Consider the following 21,327-nt stretch of genomic DNA (forward strand, 5'->3'; position numbering starts at 1 on the left):
TTCATGAAGTAATATGTTCTATAACAGAATAGATTTTTAATGGCCAGATGTCTTCAGTGTAGCTGTAACAGATATGTGACCAATTTGTAATGCTGTTGGGTGTTTCGTGCTTTTGTTACTGGAAAAAATGCAGGTGCAGAACAGTGAAAGTAAATATGACTGCTTCATTACTGTTGTTTTTATGCTAGGGAATTAGACATGTGGATCACTTCGGGTTCATCTGCAGAGAGTCTTCAGAAAATGGAGGCTTCCACTTTGTTTGCTATGTGTTTCAGTGTACAGATGAAGCACTGGTAAGTGAAAGAAAAGAGCCTAATAGAATATTAGGCCCTAAAAGTCTTCTGTCTCCATGCTCTGTGTTTTGTTGAATGTCTTCAAATCTTGCTCCGCTCAGAAATTTATTTTTAAAATGTAACTAATATAGCAGACTGCAAATGGAACTTTTTAATTTTTTTCAAAGGCAGAAGTCAAAATCCCCTTTAAAATACAATAAAACTTCCTTTCATTGCACAATCTAAGTTGGACTATTTGCCTCTCTTTTTGGAAGAGGGTTTTTTCATAGTGTACCTGTTCAGAAAATCAGGACTACACTACTGTGCTCTAGATCAGGCCAATGCACCACAACTGCAGTAAGTTTTTTATCACAGACAAGAAAAGGTTTCTAGATAGAAGTAGTATCTTTTATTAGACCACAATAATAAAATTGGGTGGCCTGGAAGAGATATGACTTGACAGTGAGTTTTGTCTTGCTTGTGTGGTTTTTTGCAGAAACAGTATGGAAACAACTTTTCTTTTTAATCATAAGCACATTCCCAAACAAGTGGCAGTATCATTCTAAAAGACTGTTTATGTTAAGGAAAACAGAAGCTCAGTGGAGGAATGAAATTCTGGTTTTTTGCACTCTATTCTTTTCAGGTTGATGAAATCATGATGACATTGAAACAGGCTTTCACCGTAGCTGCTGTACAACAATCTTCCAAGGCACAACTCCAGCTCTGTGAAGGATGTCCTATGCAAAGCTTGCATAAACTTTGTGAAAAGATAGAAGGTGAGGTTTGAAGAACTTTCTGGTCAAATATTTTTTTCTAACAGTTGTATTGGGGGACAACCTTATATGTGAAAGATATATATTCTCTTAAGAGAATGAATGCTTTAAAAGAGCTTGGGACTTGGGATGGAGGGTTGAAAGGCAGTCTTTATTTCGAGGACTGCAATGTCAAGTTATCTGTAAGGTAATAAGAATTTTCTAGCAAAGGTTAAGCTCCTTTCTTGTATTTCAGTTGAATTTTTGAAAACTAATTAAGAATCTAAATATTACTGAATTGCAGCTAGCTTGGCTCTCTTAGCTGTATAAACGCAGGTGTCCATAGATAAAGAACTTCTCAAGTATATATGCTGCAATAGCTGTGACCAGCTGTCCTGTTGAATCCACTAAGATACTGGCATTACACTACCACTAAACATGAATGGAACAGTATGCATGTTTGTGGTGTTGATCTATGCTACTTCATGAGAATGCAACAGTTAAAATTGTCATTGTTGTCCAGAAAACAAGTTCTAGACAAAAAAACCACTCTTTGCATTACAGCAAATTTCAGTTAGGTTTTGTTCGTTTAAGCGATGTCTGGGGTGAATAAAGGGCAACAGCAGCTTGTCAGATCACGTGCCAGTAGCTTGTTGGACTAAAACCTATTTAGTATTAATTTGATGAAACTGGAGAATTTCCAAAACTACTTTTCACTCTGTTTTGGTCTGCAGGTAGCTACAATTTTTTGAGAAATTTCTTAAAGGCATATGATACATGATGCCTTTGATCATGTCATCTAGTTAATCGTATCATATACTTCTGAAGGAGAAATGCCATGATCGGAAATTGAAGTACAAAATACTGCTGATGGTTTGCTGGTTTTCCACAGAAAATAGAGGAAAGGAATTTAATCCAGGATGAGAGGGAAAAAAAAAAATCTGAATGAGAGGGTAGTCTGCTTTAGACTGTCAGGAGGTGTTTTCAGCAAGAGGCAAAGCAAGAATTTCGTTAACATGTAATAAATTTACTCTTTTTCGGAAGAGGCCAAGGCATAGAAATTGGAGAAAGTCAGTGGAAATCAGATTTATACCACAAGCAAAATGTAAGCAGTACTGCATAAACCACCAAAAAAGCAGTCTGCTAAAATGCAGTAGATTGTGGTTCTATTTTATCTTGTGTGATAATGGAATCTTCAGCTAAGAGTATAATCCTGATCTGTGCTCAGTAAATCTCCTCGTTGCAGAGTTCATGTCCCTCATTTTAAAGACATGAATTCAGTAGTAGCTTTAAATTAACTTAGAATTCTTTCTAATGCTCTGTTATGAAATCGGTACAATGGGTCAGCTCAAATAACTGACGATCTTTGGCTTAAATTGTGCATATTTATGGGATTGATTAAATCTGACAAATTTTACCTCATGATTTGTTCTTTTTTGTTCCTCTTTGTAGGGTTACACCCTTCTAAGACTAAACTAGAACTACAAAAGCATCTAACAACACTAAATGATCAGGAGCAAGCCTCTGTTTTTGAAGAAGTTAAGGTAAGAACTTTGTTTCCTACAAGATTTTGAAGTAATTGATATTTTTTGCTAATGTCAGTGTGAAGCACCAATTTATTTTCATTTTTTTGTGAATTATTCCTTATCTTGATTTATAAGACTGTTAAACACTTTGTGCTTTAATTTCAATATAATTATTTTTCTAGAGCTGTTAAAAACTTACCTTTTGATAAAAATGGCTTATTTTACTCATTTTTCTTTCACTGATACTACTTGTTTTCCATGAAAATGTTGACTTCTCACTGATAAAGCTGAACACATTTTTTTGGGAGTGAAAGCAGTAACTTGTACTGTGAGAACATTCAACTGTTACTTTGACCAAAACAAATTGCTGTGACATTCCTAGATCAGAAAATTTCCTGCCTAAAATTTATCCTAGATCTCAATACTTGTTAAACTAACTAACAAAGTTTAACTTTCTATCTTCTGAATGAAATTCATTTTAGCCCTGAGGAAAGCATAGCTGGATTTAAGATGGGTGATGAACATTGTAGGAAACGCCATTGGGCTTGGCCCGCTATTGAAGATTAGGAAATTTCAGACTTTTTAAAAAAGAACATTTCCTTCCTCTCTTGAGTCATTTCAATCTCTTTGTGTGTTTCCATGTGGCAGTTTATCATCCATACCAAATTTGGAAGTTACTCTGTGGGAACGTTTCCATGAGCTAAGTAATTTCTTAATATACAGTAGCTAGCTGGCACTGTTTCCTTTTAGTATTCTGCACTCATTTTAATGGTCTAGCCACAGGAAACTGTTAATTGCTTCTGGTGAGAGTCTGCAAACAATTAACTTGGTAAATCCAACGGTAAATTACATCTCTCTTGCCTATCTTTTTCAGCTGATTTTTTGAGTTGAACTGCCTGAAATTTTAGTTGTCACATTCTTACAGCTCCATATGTTGTAACCATGATTTGCACTTTAAGATAACTATCTTTCTAAGGATATTTTTATTAATCTGATGTGCTACCCTGGCACTGGCTAATTCATACTGTCTCCTCTGCATTACATTAATAGGCTTAAAAGAGCATATACTTTTCAAAAGTTAGGTTTCTGGGATTCAATTCTATAATAAATTGTTTTAAAAACATCTTCTCTTAAAATAATTCAGGTTAAATAGAATGCAGCAGAGACAAATATGTTCACTTTGTGCGCTAATTTTTAAAATACCTATGTCATTTCCTGAAAATTAAACGACCAGTGAGAAGGAATTATAGGAGAAGGGTTGTGCATCATAACTGCAAGATAGTATTTCATGTGTGCTGCAAACTCAGAACTACAGTGTTTTGGTTTTCTTTACATCAAAAGAAAAATGGCAAAAATATTTTTTCAAGTCTTTATTTGCTTGTGGCAATTTGATACCTTTACAGCTGTCCTTTATCTTTCATGTGAATTCTGTCATGTATGAAGTGAGGTCAAGTGTTTCTCTGGCTGTGTTGCTGCTTTGCCTGGGACACTGGTGTCCTCTGGTGGACTGGAGTAGTAGCGTTAACCAAGTTAAACTTGTTCTTACACTAACAACGTATTGACAGTGACAAAATGAAAAGTATTTGCTAACTATTATATAAATGTTTAATTACTGTGTTTATGGTGTTTTCAATTAAAGAAATTAAGACCAAGGAATGATCAAAAAGAGAATGAGTTGGTTATCTCTGTTTTGAGAAACATGTATGAAGAAAAACAGAAGGACCACGTTCATGTTGGAGAAGCAAAACAAGTAAGTAATCATTCAATTTTAGTTCATGTAAGGAGGAGCTAGGAAGAAATCTTCCATTCCCTTTTTTTATCTTTCCAAAGGCAAATTTCCACCAGTGGCATTTTGGAACTTCAAACTGTAGGCAGTGGTGAAACACTGGTTTTGCTTATGATTCACAGGCTCTTGTCATGTGCCAGAACAGGCATATCTCAGATTATTGAGGTACTTGGTACAGTCTGATTTCAGGCCTAGGCGACAAAGATGCAAACAAGGTAGACCACTAATTTGGTTGTTTCTTTCTTCTCACTGCAATGAAAATTCAATGTATGTGAGAATATATAATGAAGTTGTAATTGCTCTCAGCTGATCTGTGGCATTTGCCATCCCGCTGTCTGCGTGAGTCAGTTTCCTGACAACACATTGGATTTGTTCCTTGATAAAGACTGTTACATTTACTCTATAGCTGGAAGTTGTGTTCTTGTGTGCACTTTTGAAGTGGCCTCAAGGAGGAATAGTTGAAGATTGCTGCAGGAACAGCAGTACAGACTGTCATCCCTTTCCAAAGAGTTGAGCTACCTTTCATTCTGTATCGGGTTGCATCTGTGCTGTTTAACTGGCTATATATACAGCACAGTTACGATTTTACAAAAGGAATTAATGATTTTGGATGCCTTGGTTTGTGACTAACTAACCTGAGGCACCTCAAGCAGGTCTCTATAAAGAGGACCAGCACCCTTTCTCTGGAAACTTTCAGTTCCAATTATTTGACTCAAAAATCTTGGCTGTACCACCACTGGTGGCCAGTAATTCCATTGTGATATAAACTGGCAAATGAATATATGGAGAGTAATTAGACCTCAGAAGAAATTGGGGAAATAGCAGCAAGTCTTCTTTTACTATTTGTTCACTTTGTTAATCTCTTCTGCTTTTATGGCTTACTGGCTAGCCATTGACCTCCCCGAGAAAGCAGGAAAAAAGCTTTGCATATTTCATTCTCTGATTTCTTGTCTTGGACATCTCACCAGAAATATGTTTTTAAGAAAAAAACACTGTAGTTATGGCATGACAGAAAGAAACATTGCCTGAGGTCCTCTATCATCCTACCTGAAATACTTGTATTTTGGTCTAATGCCAGCTGATTATCAAGTAGTTGTCAGTCATGAAAGGCTTAGAAATAGGGATATACAAAGTGAGATAGTATCTTAATACGTCTTCAGTGTGATTTGAAAATACCTAAGGCCTGCTGCGGTCTGTTTGCTCAGTTCCTGGAACCAAAATTGGTTAATCTGACACTTGCAAAAATGCCAGTGCTTTAAGAACAGAGTTGACTTGCTTCGTCGTTTGTTTTAGCATAACATTTTATATTTACTCTGATAATTTATCTCCAGAGCTGTGTAATAGCAGATACCTTTGAACATGTACCCTGGCAGTGTTATTTGTCTCAACAATCATTAACTCATGACATCCTGATTTCCCTGTTCCCTTATTTTCTGCTTAGATATTCACATTCATGCTTTTTGTTGCTTTTTTTCTTTTTGCATTTAAATCAGAGGAGGGAAAACTTGAAACGTGATACTAGGACATGGATCTTGTTTAACAAAAATGACCTTCAAAATAAGTGTCTTTTCATAAGAATGTAACAGGCAACATCTGATTTGCCCTTTGAGATTAAGATGAGTGAAGGTAAAAAGAAAATACAGAAGCCCGTAACTTTGTCATACTGAAAATTGGATGCTTTAAAATTATATCTAGACAGGACTATTTGGTGATGGTGATGATGTGCTATTCAGCTGCCCACATACTAATAGTTACATAGATCAAGCGTTCAGGTCTCTGAAATTAGGGCCAGATAGAGTGGGCTACAGTGCCTGGAAGCCTCAAGATGAACCCTCAAAAACAACACTGAAAACTGTGCTCTGGTTTCTACTGCAGTGTTAGGTATGGATGGTAATATTTGCGTCGTAGTGTCACTTTTGTGTTCTCTACACTAGCCTTCGCAAGCACTAAAATGGACTGCAATATTTATTTAAAAAGCAAAACTCTCAATAGACTGTTAGCTTTAAGGTAGAAGTGTTTCTACTGATGAAATACTAGAGTTAGATTGTTATACATATTCCTGGCCCTTAGAAAGCCACATTTTAATATAATGGAGACACTGGAGAGTTCCAGTTAATTATGAGCTTCATCAATTTTAATTAATTTCTTAGTTGAAGGAAAGTAAATACATCAGAAATCTCTAATCTGTTACACTTAAGCATTCAGAATTTGTACAATTGTACAAATTGGCATTAAAGAAAAATTATTAACACAGCCATAAATCCCTGTCAAAATGGCAGTTCTTCTGAAGCATGCTACTACACTCAACACATTTGCTTTAAGAGATTTCCTGATCTTATGTTAGGAGTTTGTATAACTTCAATATTAATATCAATAGAGAAAAGGCATGAAAAGCCAAGGACACTGGGAGAAAGTATTGATTCAGGTTACAGATGTCTTAAGACTGTTTACTGAGATTCTGCTCTGCTGTTGAGTATTTCACATTTATGTATTTAAACACTTGCAGACTTCACAACCCTCTGCTGAGAATGCTGTAAATGAGGTGCCCAGCAGTGCTCCAAGATTCAGATTAGATATGTTAAAGAACAAAGCAAAAAGATCTCTGACAGAATCATTTGAAAGTATTTTATCTCGTGTAAGTATCTTCATGTTTATTGCCTCTGAAGGTAATTTCATTGTTTTATTTATTTGAATTATAGAAAAGTAATATTTATTATCCTTCCAGGTTGTAGCCAAGTGGTTATTAAAGGTACAATGACAAAAATATTTGAGTGTACATGTCAGAAGACAAAACAAAGCTGGGCTTTGGTAGAGAGCATACTTGGAAGTCCTGGAAGAAGTGAACTACTTTCTAGTTAAGAAATAGTATATATAGACATTTCAAAAAAAGTAATATGACATTGAGCATGAGAACTTATGAAAAGCAACCATTGTTTTATTTCTCTTTAAGATTTAGAAAATTTTAAAATTAATTATAATTGTTCAATTCTCTTTATGTAGAAGGAAATGAGTAGGGAACTGACTAAGCATTCCTAATGAGATAGTATTTATTAGTGACACAGAACTGATGAATAATGGGCCATCTGAACTTTCAAATGCTAGAGATTATTAGAAGGCAAGGATTATAAAGAACTTCAGAAGGTACTAAGAATATTAAGGCATTTGTGCAATATCGCATGAGGTAAAATTCTTTGCAAACAGTGTCTGGCAATACCTATTGGTGGGAAAAACTTGAGGTTCTAAGTGATGGTGATCCCCAAGAAAACCTCTTTGAAAAATGTTTATCATGAACAGATGGCTGAAAATATCTGCTGAAAGTATATTGCTATGGTTAAGAAGACAAATCAGATATCAAGTTTAAGAACTACTTAAACTAATAGAGTTTCGTCTAAATATTCTTTGTTTTGCACCTCATGGAAAAAGTCTGAGGAAAATAATAGGAGACTTGGAAATACTTCTACTTGACAAAGGATTAAAAGTATCAGGCCTTCTCCCTTTTTTTTAAAAAAAAAGGGAGTTGTGATGGAATGCCAAAGAACAAATATTAAGGAACAAAAATTGTGCATTCTTATTTCTCATCAGCAAACAGTTAAATTGAAGCAAGATCTAGTACAGTTTATTGGCTCATAGACGTGCAACTTGTAGTGACAGAACTAGGCTTTAAAAGCTTATTTTAGACATCATTTCTAACCTGTTCCCATGAAACAAATGATGGCAAATCATGTTCTCCTTGTTATAATTATGTGTAGAGAGAGGATTTTTAGTTAAGTATCTCACCTCATTACTTCCCAGCCAGCATTTCAAGAGTACACCCCCATAAAGTCCTGCTATGGGTGTGTTCCCGGATGTGAAACAGAATGTTAGTGTTGTTACACCAACTATAGTAGTTACTGTTCTAATTTTTGGCAGTTTGTCCTGAGTGGCATAAGGTGTCTTCAGGTAAGCACAGCTGTATATTGGTTACGTTTTTCACTGTCATCTTTTTTGCTGGAAATTCTTGATTTTGATCAAATGTGAGACAAAACATTTTGTCTGAGCTTCCAGGACATAATAGTCACTATTGTGAACAATAACATTTTATAGTTTACCTGGAATAACAGTTCAAAAAGAACATAGGCCTTAACTTCAGAACATAAGTAAGTTCCTCACACAGTGGGTGAATGAGCTGGCCAGGGAAGGTGCCCTCCTGGACCTGCTTCTTGTGAACAGGGAAGAAAGAGCTTATGGGAGAGGTAAAGGTTGGAGGCCATCTAGGATGCAGTGATCATGAGATGATTGAATTTTTGATCCTTCGAGAAACAAAGAGAGGGGTTAGGAAAACTGCCACCTTAGACTTCTGCAGGGCTAACTTTGACCTGTTCAAAAGACTGATTAACGAAATCCCTTGGGACGATGCCCTGAAGGATATGGGAGTCCAGGAAGGCTGGTCATACTTCAAGAGAGAAGTCTTAAAGGCACAGGAGCAGGCTGTTCCCGTGTGCTGAAAAACAAGCAGGTGGGGAAGGAGACCAGCCTGGCTAAACAGGGACCTTTGGCTGGATCTCAAGAACAAAAGGAGAAACTATTGCCTTTGGAAGAGGGGCCAGGTCTCTCATGAAGACTATAAAGATGTAGTGTAGCTGTTCAGGGAGAACATTAGGAGAGACAAAGCACAGCTAGAGCTGAATTTGCCTACATCTGCTAAGGATAACAAAAAATGTTTCTATAAATTCGTTATTAGCAAAAGGAGAATGCGGGAAAATCTTGCTCCTTTACGTGATGCAGAGGGAAACATGGTAATTTAGGATGAGGAAAAGGCTGAGGTGCTCAATGCCTGCTTTGCCTCAGTCTTTAGCAGTAGAACTGGCTGTTCCCTGGTCACCCAGCCTCATGAGCTGGGAGATGGGGAGGGGAAGCAGACTGAGATCAGCACAGTTGAAGAGGAGGTGGTCAGAGACCTGCTGCACCACTTGGATGCACACAAGTCTGTGGGGCCAGATGGGTTACACCCAAGGGTGCTGAAAGTGTTGGCAGATGTGCTCGCCAAGCTGCTGCCCACGATTTACCTGAAATCATGGCTAACTGGGGAGGTCCCATTGGACTGGAGGGTGGCAAATGTGACAGCTATAAGAAGGGCAGAAAGGACAATCCGGGAAACTATGTACCTGTCAGTCTGACCTTGGTGGCAGGGAAGGTCATGGAACAGGTCATCTTGAGTGCCATTAAAAGTCAAATAATGGGCAACCAGGGGATCAGGCCTAGTCAGCATGGGTTTATGAAAGGCAGGTCCTGCCTGACAAACCTGATCTCCTTCTATGGCAAGATGACCTGACTATTGGACAAGGGAAAAGCTGTGGATATTGTCTACCTGGATTTTCAAAAAGCATTTGACACAGTTCCCCATAGGATTCCCATAGAAAAACTGGCTGCTCGTGGCCTGGATGAGCGAACAGTCTGCTGGGTCAAGCAGTCAAGGGGTTCTAACTGACAAGCAGCTGAACATGAGCCAGCAGTGTGCCCAGGTGCCAAGAAAGCCAACGGCATCCTGGCTTGTATTAGAAATGTGTGACCAGCAGAAGTAGGGAGGTGATAGTGCCCCTGTACTCTGCACTGGTGAGGCCACACCTGGAGTATTGTGTCCAGTTTTGGGCACCTCAATACGAGAGAGATATCGAGGTGCTGGAGCGAGTGCAGAGGAGGGCAACAAAGCTGGTGAAGGACCTGGAGAATAGATCCTATGAGCTGGGACTGTTCAGTCTGAGGAGGAGAAGGCTGAGGGGAGACCTCATCACTCTCTACAGCTACCTGAAAGGACATTGTAGAGAGGTTGGTGCTGGTCCCTTCTCACAGGTAATTAGTGACAGAACAAGAGGGAATGGCTTTAAACTGCAACAGGGGAGGTTCAGACTGGACATTAGGAAAAAATTTTTCACAGAAAGAGTGGTCAGACAGTGGAACAGGCTGCCCAGGGAGGTGGTGGAGTCACCATTCCTGGATGTGTTTAAGGGTCGTTTAGATGAGATGTTGGGGGATATGGTGTAGGGGAGAACTTTGCAGAGTAGGGCTGATGGTTGGACTCAATGATCCCAAGGGTCTTTTCCAACCTGAATGATTCTATGATTCATAAAAAAATGATAACATTTAAGCTTAGGGAGATGCAAGTTCCATAGCGGTGTTAGGGCATAAGAATCCGTCAGTAGGTTTCTTGATATTTCTCGTAGTTACATAAAGACATTAGTAGAACAAATTATACAAAAGAACTGTTAAACAGATTATATAAAGTAATTATGCTTTCTGTTTTGTAGGCATTGAAATGATAATACCAGAAATTACATTTTGCTGTGTATTAAATTTGTATGGTTTTAAGTCCTTTTTAATAGATAACCTTTTCATTTCTTTATATCTTGTTAAGAAGTACCTAGTGTAAAAATTTCCTGTTTGGAATACAGAAGGTACTTTAAAAGTAGTTATAATACATGTGTGCAACATGTGATTATGTACATATCATGGAAAGCACATAATTGCCCATGAGAATTCCTTAATTCCACAGGATTTTTTAAAATGTTAGTGACTGTCCTGAATGAAGCCTGTTTCTTGCGGGGGCAAATGCTATTCTTAGGCATTTCAGGAAATTGAATTTGATACTGTCTTTGAAAATTACAGATTCTGACTATGCTACACAAGTAAGTCTCTTTTTGGTAGGCCCCATATATTATGATCTTAACTGCTGGTGTGGTTTATCTCTACAGGGCAGTAAAGCCAGAGGTCTGCTGGACAGTTCTGGTTCTGTGGATTTAGACAACTCCATGTCCAGTACCTTAAGCAGCACAAGTAAAGTAAGTAAAGCCTGGTGTGAATGTACATATTTAGAAACTTCAGATAATATTCCTTTAAACAACTAGTCAGATGTGAAATGCAGTTACCAAGTGCTCATAGAACTGTTCTTCTTCTAACATCTTGTATTTTGTTTTGATAATTTTTTTGGCTTAAATGGTTGTGTGTGAAAAGAAATAAACCCCAGAATAGTCAAAAACAGTATGATAAAAACAGTATGACAGAGTAAGGAGGGTAGGTATGACCTTTTTTTCCTATCTGCAAGACTCCTGCTGCCACTTGCTGACAGTCCATAGAGTGTGTCTTTTTTTCCTGTGTCAAGTCCCTCTGAGTGTGACAGGGCTGCATTCATTGCAGGCAGCCTCTTGGATCAGCCTTTCTTCCCCCCGCCAACCCCCACTTGAAGCAATATTTAAGTTTTTTAGAATTTGCAAGTGGGTTACCCAAATAATTTTTCATATATATATAACATGTTAGAATGTGTATGAGTCTTCTGAGGCACAACCTGAATGAAGTAATTTCCCAGTTTACTCTGGTAACAGAGATTCAAGCTAAGAAATAGCAGTCACATGCCAATACAGTGGTGACATGTAAGATGCTGTTATCTGTAGAGTTTCACTGGAGATTTCTGTACTTTTTGACAAGGTAGAACTCATAGTTAAACTATGGTTTTGTTCTCCAGAATTTTCAGGTTGCTTTCAGGCCTTTCATTCTGTTTTCCATGCTATAAAAAACAGCAGTACAATTAGATCTGCATTTGAATTAGAAATGCCTTGTACTGTATATAAACATATATTTTGTATGTATGTATCTTATTGTGTTGATCTATATATGTGTCCTGGTTTCGACCAGGATGGAGTTAATTTTCATTGGAGTATTCCATACCATTGACATTATGCTCAGGTTTTCAAATACATCTTAAGGACTCACCACCTCCTCTTCTTTTCAGGTCTCACAGATATCATTCCCTTAGTCTATGGGCCATTCTTCCACAATGTTTGCTGAGTTCATTAGGTCCATAACTTTGGGTTCCATCTCTTATGACAGTCTATAATTTCTATAAGAAAAGATTACAGCCACCAGCCAGCCAAGCAATTCGTTACCTGGCTGCTGCGGTGCTGGGATAGTGGGGCCAGTGGCATGGAACTAGAGGGCAGGGAGGCAAGGCTGCTGGGATTCCTGTCTAAGGAAGGGGGCATTGAGAAAGTCATTGGAAAGGAGACACAAAATCTCAGTCTCTGGGAGCAACTTCTGTCAACTGTGAGGGAGAGGTATCCCTTCAAGGACAACTTGACATGTCGACCAAGTAAGTGGACCACTGTGGAGAGAGGCATTCAATACTTGAGGTAGCTAACTGTGTGGGAGGTAGTTTACTATGACCCAGACAAGGCACAGCTACCCACAGATCCACATGAAGTCTGATGCACCCAGCCCCTTGTAGAGGAATTTTTCTATGGAGCCCTCCCTCTTCATATGCCAATGCATTAGCAGTAATGGACTGGAGAGGTGAAGAGAGACCAACGGTCAATGAACTGGTTCGCCGACTACAATATGAAGAAAGCATCTCTTCCCCTATCATCGCAGCTGTGAAACAATTATCTCAAGGTGTCCAGCAACTTAAGGAGAACATGTCCTACTCCCCACCTGCATGGACCAGGATCTCGGCTATTAGGAGCAATCGTTTCCTTACTCGAGAGAACTGGTACACACCCCAGGGGAAGCTGTGGCATTGCCTGCGTGACATGGAGAAGACATGAAGAAATGGGATGGAAAACCTACCTACCTCCTAGAAAAGCGGGTATGTGAGCTGGAAGCAAGAACAAGTACAGAACGTTGTCCTTTCAGGACAGCAAGTACAGAACATTGTCCTTTCAGGAGAAATGCGGCTCCAGTTTCCAATAATCAAGATGAGGCTGAAACCCACGCACACCACACTAAACCATTTGTCGTTAGCGAGTATTATGACCAATATTAGAGGGGCCCTGCCTCCAGCCAGGCAGAGGACAGGGACAACCAAGTTTACTGGACTGTGATGATTCAAGTGGCCTGGCACATCTGACCCCCAGCAGTATAAGGCTCTAGTGGACACTGGTGCTCAATGCACCCTAATGCCATCAAATTTTAAAGGAGCAGAACCCGTTTGTATTTCAGGAGTGACGGGGGGGGTCTCAACAGCTGACTGTATTGGAGGCCGAGGTGAGCCTAAGTGGAAAAGAGTGGGAAAAACATTTCATTGTGGCTGACCCAGACGCTCCATGCATTCTTGGTATATGTTATCTCAGGAGAGGGTATTTTAAGGATCCAAAAGGGTATTGGTAGGCTCTTCGTATAGCTGTCTTGGAAACAGAAGGAATCAAACAGCTGTCCGTGTTACCTGGTCTATCAGAGGATCCTTCTGTTGTGGGATTGCTGAGGGTTGAAGAACAAAGGGTGCCAACTGCCACTACAACCATTCACTGATGGCAATATCACACCAATGGAGATGCTGTAATCCCTATCCATAAACTGATTCATCAGCTAGAGAGCCAAGGAGTCATCAGCAAGATGCGCTCCCCTTTTAACAGCCCCATGTGGCCAGTGCGAAAGTCTAATGGAGAGTGGAGATTGACAGTGGACTATCGTGGCCTGAATGAAGTCACGCCACTGCTGAGTGGTGCTCTGCCAGATATGTTGGAACTGCAATATGAACTAGAGTCAAAGGCAGCCAAGTGGTATGCCACGACTGATATTGCCAATGCATTTTTATCAGTCCCTCTGGCAGCAGAATGCAGGCCACAGTTTGCTTTTACCTAGAGGGGTGTCCAATACACCTGGAATCAACTGCCCCAGGGGTGGAAACACAGCCCCAACATTTGCCATGGACTGATCCATGCTGCTTTGGAAGAGGGTGAAGCCCCAGAACACTTACAATACATTGATTACATCATTATATGGGGTAATACAGCAGCAGAAGTTTCTGAGAAAGGGGAGAGAATAATCCAAATACTTCTGAGAGCTGGTTTTGCCATAAAGCGTAGTAAAGTCAAGGGACTGCACAAGAGATCCAGTTTTTAAGAGTAAAAGGGCAAGATGGACGCCGTCAGATTCCAATGGAGGTGATTAATAAAATAACAGCTATGTCCCCACCGACTAACAGAAAGGAAGCACAAGCTTTCTTGGGTGTTGTGGGTTTCTGGAGACTGCACATTCCAAATTACAGTCAGATTGTCAGCCCTCTCTATCAAGTAACTTGGAAAAAGAATGGTTTTGTATGGGGCCCAGAGCAGTGACAGGCTTTTGAACAAATTAAGCAGAAGATAGTTCATGCAGTAGCTCTTGGACAAGTTTGGACAGGGCAAGATGTTAAAAATGCACTGCAGCCAGGAAGAATGTCCCTACCTGGAGTCTCTGGCAGAGAGCATCAGGGGAGACTCAGGGTCGACCTCTGGGGTTTTGGTGTTGGAGATACAGAGGATCAGAAGACCGCTATACTCCAACTGAAAAGAAGATACTGGCAGCATATGAAGGAGTTCGATCTGCTTCAGAGGTGATCGGGACTGAAGCACAGCTCCTGCTGGCTCCCGGACTGCCAGTGCTGGGCTGGATGTTCAAAGGGAGTGTCCCCTCTACACACCATGCAGCTGATGCCACATGGAGTAAATGGGTGGCATTAATCACACAACAAGCTCAAATAGGGAGCCCCAGACATCTGGGAATATTGGAAGCGATCACAAATTGGCCAGAAAGCAAAGATTTTGGAATGACGCCAGAGGAAGAGATAGCACATGCTGTAGAGGCCCCACCATATACTGAGCTACCGGATAATGAGAAGTGATATGCCCTCTTTACTGATGGGTCCTGTCACAATGTGGGGAAACATCAGAGGTGGAAGGCAGCTGTGTGGAGCCCTACACAACGGGTCTCTGAAGCTGCTGAAGGAGAAGGTGAATCGAATCAGTTCGCAGAGGCGAAAGCTGTCCAGTTGGCCTTGGATATCGCTGAGCGAGAAAAGTGGCCGGTGCTCTACCTCTATACTGACTCATGGACGGTGGCAAATGCACTCTGGGGGTGGTTACAGCAGTGGAAACAGAGCAACTATCAGTGCAGAGGCACACACGTCTGGGCTGCTGGATTATGGCAAGACATTGCTGCTCGAGAATCTGGTTGTGAAAGTACGTCATGTAGATGCTCATGTACCCAAGTGCCGGGCCACTGAAAAACATCAGAACAACCAACAGGCAGATCAGGCTGCCAAGGTTAAGGTGGCTCAAGTAGGTCCGGACTGGCAACATAAGGGTGAACAATTTCTGTCTCGCTGGGCCCATGACTCCTCAGGCCATCAGGGAAGAGATACAACATATAGATGGGCTCGTGACCAAGGGGTGGACTTAATGATGGATGTTATTGCACAGGTAATCCATGAATGTGAGACATGTGCTATGATCAAGCAAGCCAAATGGTTAAAACCGATTTGGTATGGAGGACAATGGTCAAAGTATAAATATGGGGAGGCCTGGCAGTTTGATTATATCACGCTCCCACAAATTTGGCATGGCAAACACTATGTGCTTACAATAGTAGAAGTAGAAGCAGCCACTGGTTGGTTGGAAACTCATGCCGTGTCTCATGTGTCTCATGCCACTGCTGGAACACCATTTTAGGCCTTGAAGATAAAGTCTTATGGCAAAAGAAAGAAAGAATTGAGTCAGATAACGGGACACATTTCCGAAACAACCTCATAGACACTTGGGCCAAAGAACATGTCACTGAGTGGATATATCACATTCCCTACCATGCACCAGCCTCTGAAATTGAGCGATACAATGGATTGCTGAAAACTACACTGAGAACAATGGGTGGTGGAACTTTCAAACACTGGGACGTGCACTTAGCAAAGGCCACCTGGTTAATCAATACCAGAGGATCTGCCAAGCAAGCTGGCCCTGCTCAACCAAACCTCCTACATACCGTGGATGGGGATAGAGCCCCCATAGTGCGCATTAGGAATATGTTGGGGAAGGCCATCTGGGTTACTCCTGCATTGGGTAAAGGTAAACCCATGAGTGGGATTACTTTTGCCCAAGGACCTGGATACACTTGGTGGGTGATGCAGAAGGATGGAGAAGTCCGATGTGTGACTCAGGGAGATTTGATTTTAGGTGCAAATAGCCAATAAATAGCCAATGAACTGGACTGTCGAATAACCCTGTTATTGCAATTGGTGCCTTGCAACAACCCCGTGCCACATCCAAAGCCTCCTGCTCCACCAACTGAGCCAACTCTGCCTCATTCCTCAGCCTTATAGGCTGTCATAAGAGATGGAACCCAAAGTTATGGACCTAATGAACTCAGCAAACATTGTGGAAGGATGGCCGATAGACTAAGGGAATGATATCTGTGAGACCTGAAAAGAAGAGGAGGTGGTGATTCCTTAAGATGTATTTGGAAACCTGAGCATAACATCAGTGGTATGGAATAAGGGGTGGAGATTGTCCTGCTTTTGACCAGGATGGAGTTAATTTTCATTGGAGTATTTCATACCATGTGATGTCATGCCCAGGTGGGCAGGTCGCTCTTGCCTCTTGGCTTTCCGCTGGGGGTTTGCGGCACGCGGTCTGCTCGTCAGGCGGTATTGTTGCTGTGGGGGGCGGTCCCTGCATTCGGTAAGCTACTGCTGCATTTTACCTGTTTACTTTTTGAACTCACTATTGTTACTCTTGTTCTCTTGTTATATTTAGTAAATTCTTTCTTTTTATTCAACCCACAAATTTTCTTCTTTTGTCCCTCCCCTATCTTACCAGAGGGGGAAAGCGGAGGTGAACTGCCGGCCCCATGACGTCTGGCTGCAGGCTGAGTTCAAACCTCCACAATATGTGAAATAAAACATTATATAACATCATCTGAATCTTGCAACAATGTGCAGCATAACAAACACAATAATTACCATGCTGCTGATCCTAATCTGGTTGATTTCAGCCCTGAAAGTACATACCGTACATTCATAAAAACCTTAAAACTAAACCAAGGAGTGGAGTAATTTCTCCCTTTGCATGCTTAGAAAGCTTTTAGTCTGAATAAAACAATATAAACAAACAGCATAGAAGCAGCCAGTCTTCTTCCCTGGAGGCAGCCCTAGCACTCTGAAGACTTGGATACAGCTGTTGGCTCTAGTGCCTAGTCACCTACAGACTCCTGACCTCAGGTGATCAAGTGTCTGGTCTTTCTGCTTACATTTTTGAAAGAATGGCCAACTGCAGGAAACACGAGGTGGGGAATGAAGAAAAATGTACGGGTTTGGACTGAAACAGGTATCTAGTCATAGGATTAAAGTCCTTTTTGTGAATCTTCAGATAGACAAGAGGAGTATTATATTGTTAGGTGGGGTGTTAAATATACAGTACTCTGAAATGCCACCCTTTTTACTGCTGTCACTGTTACCTAAAACTGACCCATCTGTTTTGACCCTGTTTCTCCTGAGTTGTATTCAATATATTGTAAAATACCATTACTCTGAAAATTACTTTTTCTCTGTAAAATGAAGATTGATTTGTTGGCCTAAGTGATTAATAAAACATCAAAGATACTTTGAGCTATCATGATAACAATGTGCAAGTTTGAAGCAGGTCTCTGTGGAATGTGAATAATGACATGGGACTGCAACCTCAAAGATTGATTCTCAACCCATGTATTGATAACCTTATTTTTTGCACTGCTAGGAACCACCACCGTGTGAGAAAGAGAAAGACAGACTTCCTACACTTCCTCCAGAAAATGTTGTCAAGACCAGTGGATCAGTGGGTGATCTCTCCAGTGACACAGATGATTCTCCTGTAGCGCAGTCTGTTATGTTACCTCAGCAAAGTTTTCGGAGGCGAGCAAACACACTGAGTCATTTGCCAACAGAAAGCCAGGAATCTCTGGTACCTGTTGAAACATCACCATCTGTTCCCCAGAGGAAACTTATGAGGTATCACTCAGTGAGCACAGAGACTCCTCACAAAAGAAAGTAAGACTTATTAAAAGGAGGCTGATTTTGTTTGTTGAGGGCATATTTGGGGATGATGATTGCGTACCAGGTATGTCCTCTTAATGGATAAGAAATGTATCCCAGCAGTATGTCACTCTTTGGAGGTTTGTAGGTATTCTGTTTAAAAACACTTTTAGCCCACAGGGGAAAGAAAGAAAACAGGAGATGCATGTTTTCTAGCCCAACATAGGATTGCTCCTAAGGGGTTTGATTATATTTTTGCAAGCAATATTGATTAATTTTTGTTGGTTTGATCTGTGAGCAGTATAAATAAATGCTACTCCTTGTTGTCTATTTATAGAGAAAAATCCAGTAGCATTTGTGATGCTGAAATGATTACTAGTTGGTGAATTCATGTCTCACTTTTAAAATAACACACAAAACTGACATAAATTCCCTGATTGTTGATAGAGGTGAGGCTACTGCTTAGCTTTTCAATGAGCCTATGTGGATTTTACTCACAAAAACAAGCTACTGCTTGCATTCATGCTAATTTTCTTCAAGCTGTCCTCCTTCAAAAGCCCGCCTCTACATCTCTAAAGTCTCCTCTTTATGGCAATTTTCTTACCTCCCTCTATCTGGCTTTTTCCAATTACTACGGAAACATTGCTGTCTGTAGGCTTTTGTTTTACTGCCAAAATGTCTTGTTTACACAAGCCAGACAGTAGGAAATCTGTGTGTATTTCAGCTCATTTTTCCCTGCAGGAGGCAGGGCAGTAAACAAACATGCCTGAAATAGGTGATGATGGTAAAAAAAAGAATTATAGTATTTGAAAGGAAACATAACCTGGATTGCCTTTTTGTCCCTTCTTTGAACCTTTTTAATTTTAAAATACTAGAATGTTTTTGTAGTACAGTTTAAGACGTGGTGATGGTCTGTTATCTTCATGAGAGTTGCCTTGATTCTTGCAGCTGCTTGTTCAATCAGTTCTTATCTTACTATAGGAATGCAGCTAGTTATTAACTGTATTTTTCATTACCTTAGTTATTTCTATTTGGGTTTGCTCATGTAATTTTTTGTAAGACCTGAGTGTGCCTGCTCTCTCACATAACTCAAAGCAAAAAGAAATCACTGTTGCTTCCCTTTCATAGCAAATGTATAGAAACAGGGGAAATGGAAAACTTAGAAGTATATTTAAAGTTCTCAAAAATCACTGCAATGATAGACTTTTCTGAAATCTTGTACATTTTATGAGTGTTTTTGAACAGCTTATCTCAACTCATAAATTGTTCCCAAAGTGTAAATAAATTCAGTTCTTCATGTAGCATTTCACTTCTCATCCATTAGAACTCTTTATGCCTGACTTTGTCACAGAAACCAAGGGGAAGCACATATGAGGGAGAAGAAGGGGGTGTGTCAGTAACAGTTTTTTTGGAGTTTAAATTTAGTCATAGGTAGAAATGCCTTGCTGAAGCCTGTAAGTGTGTATTTGGGACTTCACTGATTGGGTTAAAATGTTCAGCCTCTTACAGTTAGTGCATTAACTGTGAAAAACATAGGAAATGGCTCATTTGTATATGCCAGGTCCCTTTCAAAGATTAGAGAAGGGATTTCACTTTTTGTTTTCCCCCCTCCCTCCTTTTCTCTCTTACTGTGTTTTGTTCTTCGTGCTACCTCAACTCCATCGCTCTGGTTGGAATCCCACTATACGGTTTGAACGCATCTGTCGGCGAACCTAAAAGTTCTTCTGGTCAACTTGCACATTCTCATACTCTAGCTCGTCTTAATCCTTCGGCCTCTTCACCCAACTTTTTTAAATATCTAAGGCATAATTCAAGTGGAGAACAAAGTGGGCTTTTTGCACAAAAGAGGTGAGCTAGCACCTGTACACAGTTTGGGGTAGGATTTGTTTTACCATGTCATAGATATGAAGCTCTGTAGTGTTAATAATTAAAATAATTTAATATAGACCAAAGGTGATAGATTTTTATGGGAGAGGGAACTCTTTAACTGCTCCGCTATTGAATGTAGAGCTGCTACTTACATAATTTTTTGTTTTAATAAATAAAATTGTTTCAGACACATGACTTTGTTTAGAGTTGCTCCAAAGCAGCTTGTTGTTATGCAGCAGACAGCAGCACCACTTAAACAGTGTGAGGAATAAGTTGCCAAGAACCTGTGATCCAGCTTACTCTGTCCCTACTGAATCATTCAGTTCTGTTCGGCTTTGTTCAGGTTAACACATAAACATATTAATATTCTTTTGTGCTTGACGTTACAGGCAAACTGACTAAGTTAACTAAATTGGGCAAGAAATAGTAGGACTGTGGAGAACCAATGCAAGAAACCCCGCAAATGACCAAAGGCCACAAACAACAAAAAAACCCAACCACTCCCTCCTCCCTCCGAAACCAAAACCCAAGAACGAACAAACAAAAAACCCCAACCAGCTCATGTATTTATCTTGGTTACTTTGAGCAATATCAAATTATACTTTCCTGTGCCTCCTTTCTTAGAACAAAAATACTTATAGAGAACATTGGGAAAAGGATGTTAACCCATTATTTCCCTGAGAACCCGAAACAAGTAGCTCCCTGAAAATTTTAACCATGAAACCCCTTCTTAACCCCTTGAGATAAAATTGCTTATTGTAGCTCAAAAGATACTGAGACCAAATGTCCTCAGAAGTGCTGTCAACAGTCACTGGCCATTGGCAAGCAGTTTTTATTGCTGTTGCTGTTTATTGTTTGGTTTTGTTCTCTTGGGTGAAGTTTTCCTGTTTCCCCAAGGTGCTGATTCTTTTGATCCTGAGAAAATACAAATTTGAGAACCTTGTTTCATCAGTTCCTTCAGCTGTGTTTGCTGAGCACTAATTAGCATCTCTCCTAATTTAGCTTCACCTCAGAAGTGTAGTATAGCTCAGGAGGAACTGTGAGTCTACAATGTCCTGTTTACTTTTAATTTTATTAAGAATTACTTGAATCCTGAAGGTTAAATTCTCAAAAGCAGATTTTTCCAAGTAGATTTGGTAATGATTCTGCACACATGGTAGCAACTTCTCTTTTCCTTTTCCTGTCATTTAAGGGTATTGAACTTCTAAGCAACAAAACTGAAAATAGAAATTGATAGGGATGTCAAATGGGTTAATGAATTTAAAATCAATAAAGTCAAACTGCCCAAGTTGATTGTGTTCTGTAAGTGAAATTACTGTTTAATTGTGATGGTTTTACA

At 40.0% G+C, this 21,327-nt stretch overlaps 1 protein-coding gene across 6 annotated transcripts in view; it reads left to right on the forward strand.

The window, feature by feature from the left end:
* TBC1D1 (TBC1 domain family member 1) overlaps positions 1-21,327 on the forward strand; it is a 118,688-nt gene that overhangs the window by 59,328 nt on the left and 38,033 nt on the right. For 3 of the 6 annotated variants that reach the window (XM_074904641.1, XM_074904642.1, XM_074904646.1), the window contains 8 exons: positions 189-293; positions 916-1,048; positions 2,477-2,568; positions 4,190-4,300; positions 6,843-6,971; positions 11,065-11,151; positions 17,845-18,134; positions 19,839-19,967. In XM_074904641.1, the coding sequence (XP_074760742.1) occupies positions 189-293; positions 916-1,048; positions 2,477-2,568; positions 4,190-4,300; positions 6,843-6,971; positions 11,065-11,151; positions 17,845-18,134; positions 19,839-19,967 (1,076 nt within the window). The remainder of the gene's footprint in view (positions 1-188; positions 294-915; positions 1,049-2,476; positions 2,569-4,189; positions 4,301-6,842; positions 6,972-11,064; positions 11,152-17,844; positions 18,135-19,838; positions 19,968-21,327) is intronic. The other 3 variants (XM_074904643.1, XM_074904644.1, XM_074904645.1) reach the window with 3 other exon arrangements.

Source organism: Athene noctua, chromosome 4 (assembly GCF_965140245.1).
Source record: "Athene noctua chromosome 4, bAthNoc1.hap1.1, whole genome shotgun sequence".
In the NCBI taxonomy this organism is placed as follows: Eukaryota; Metazoa; Chordata; class Aves; order Strigiformes; family Strigidae; genus Athene; species Athene noctua.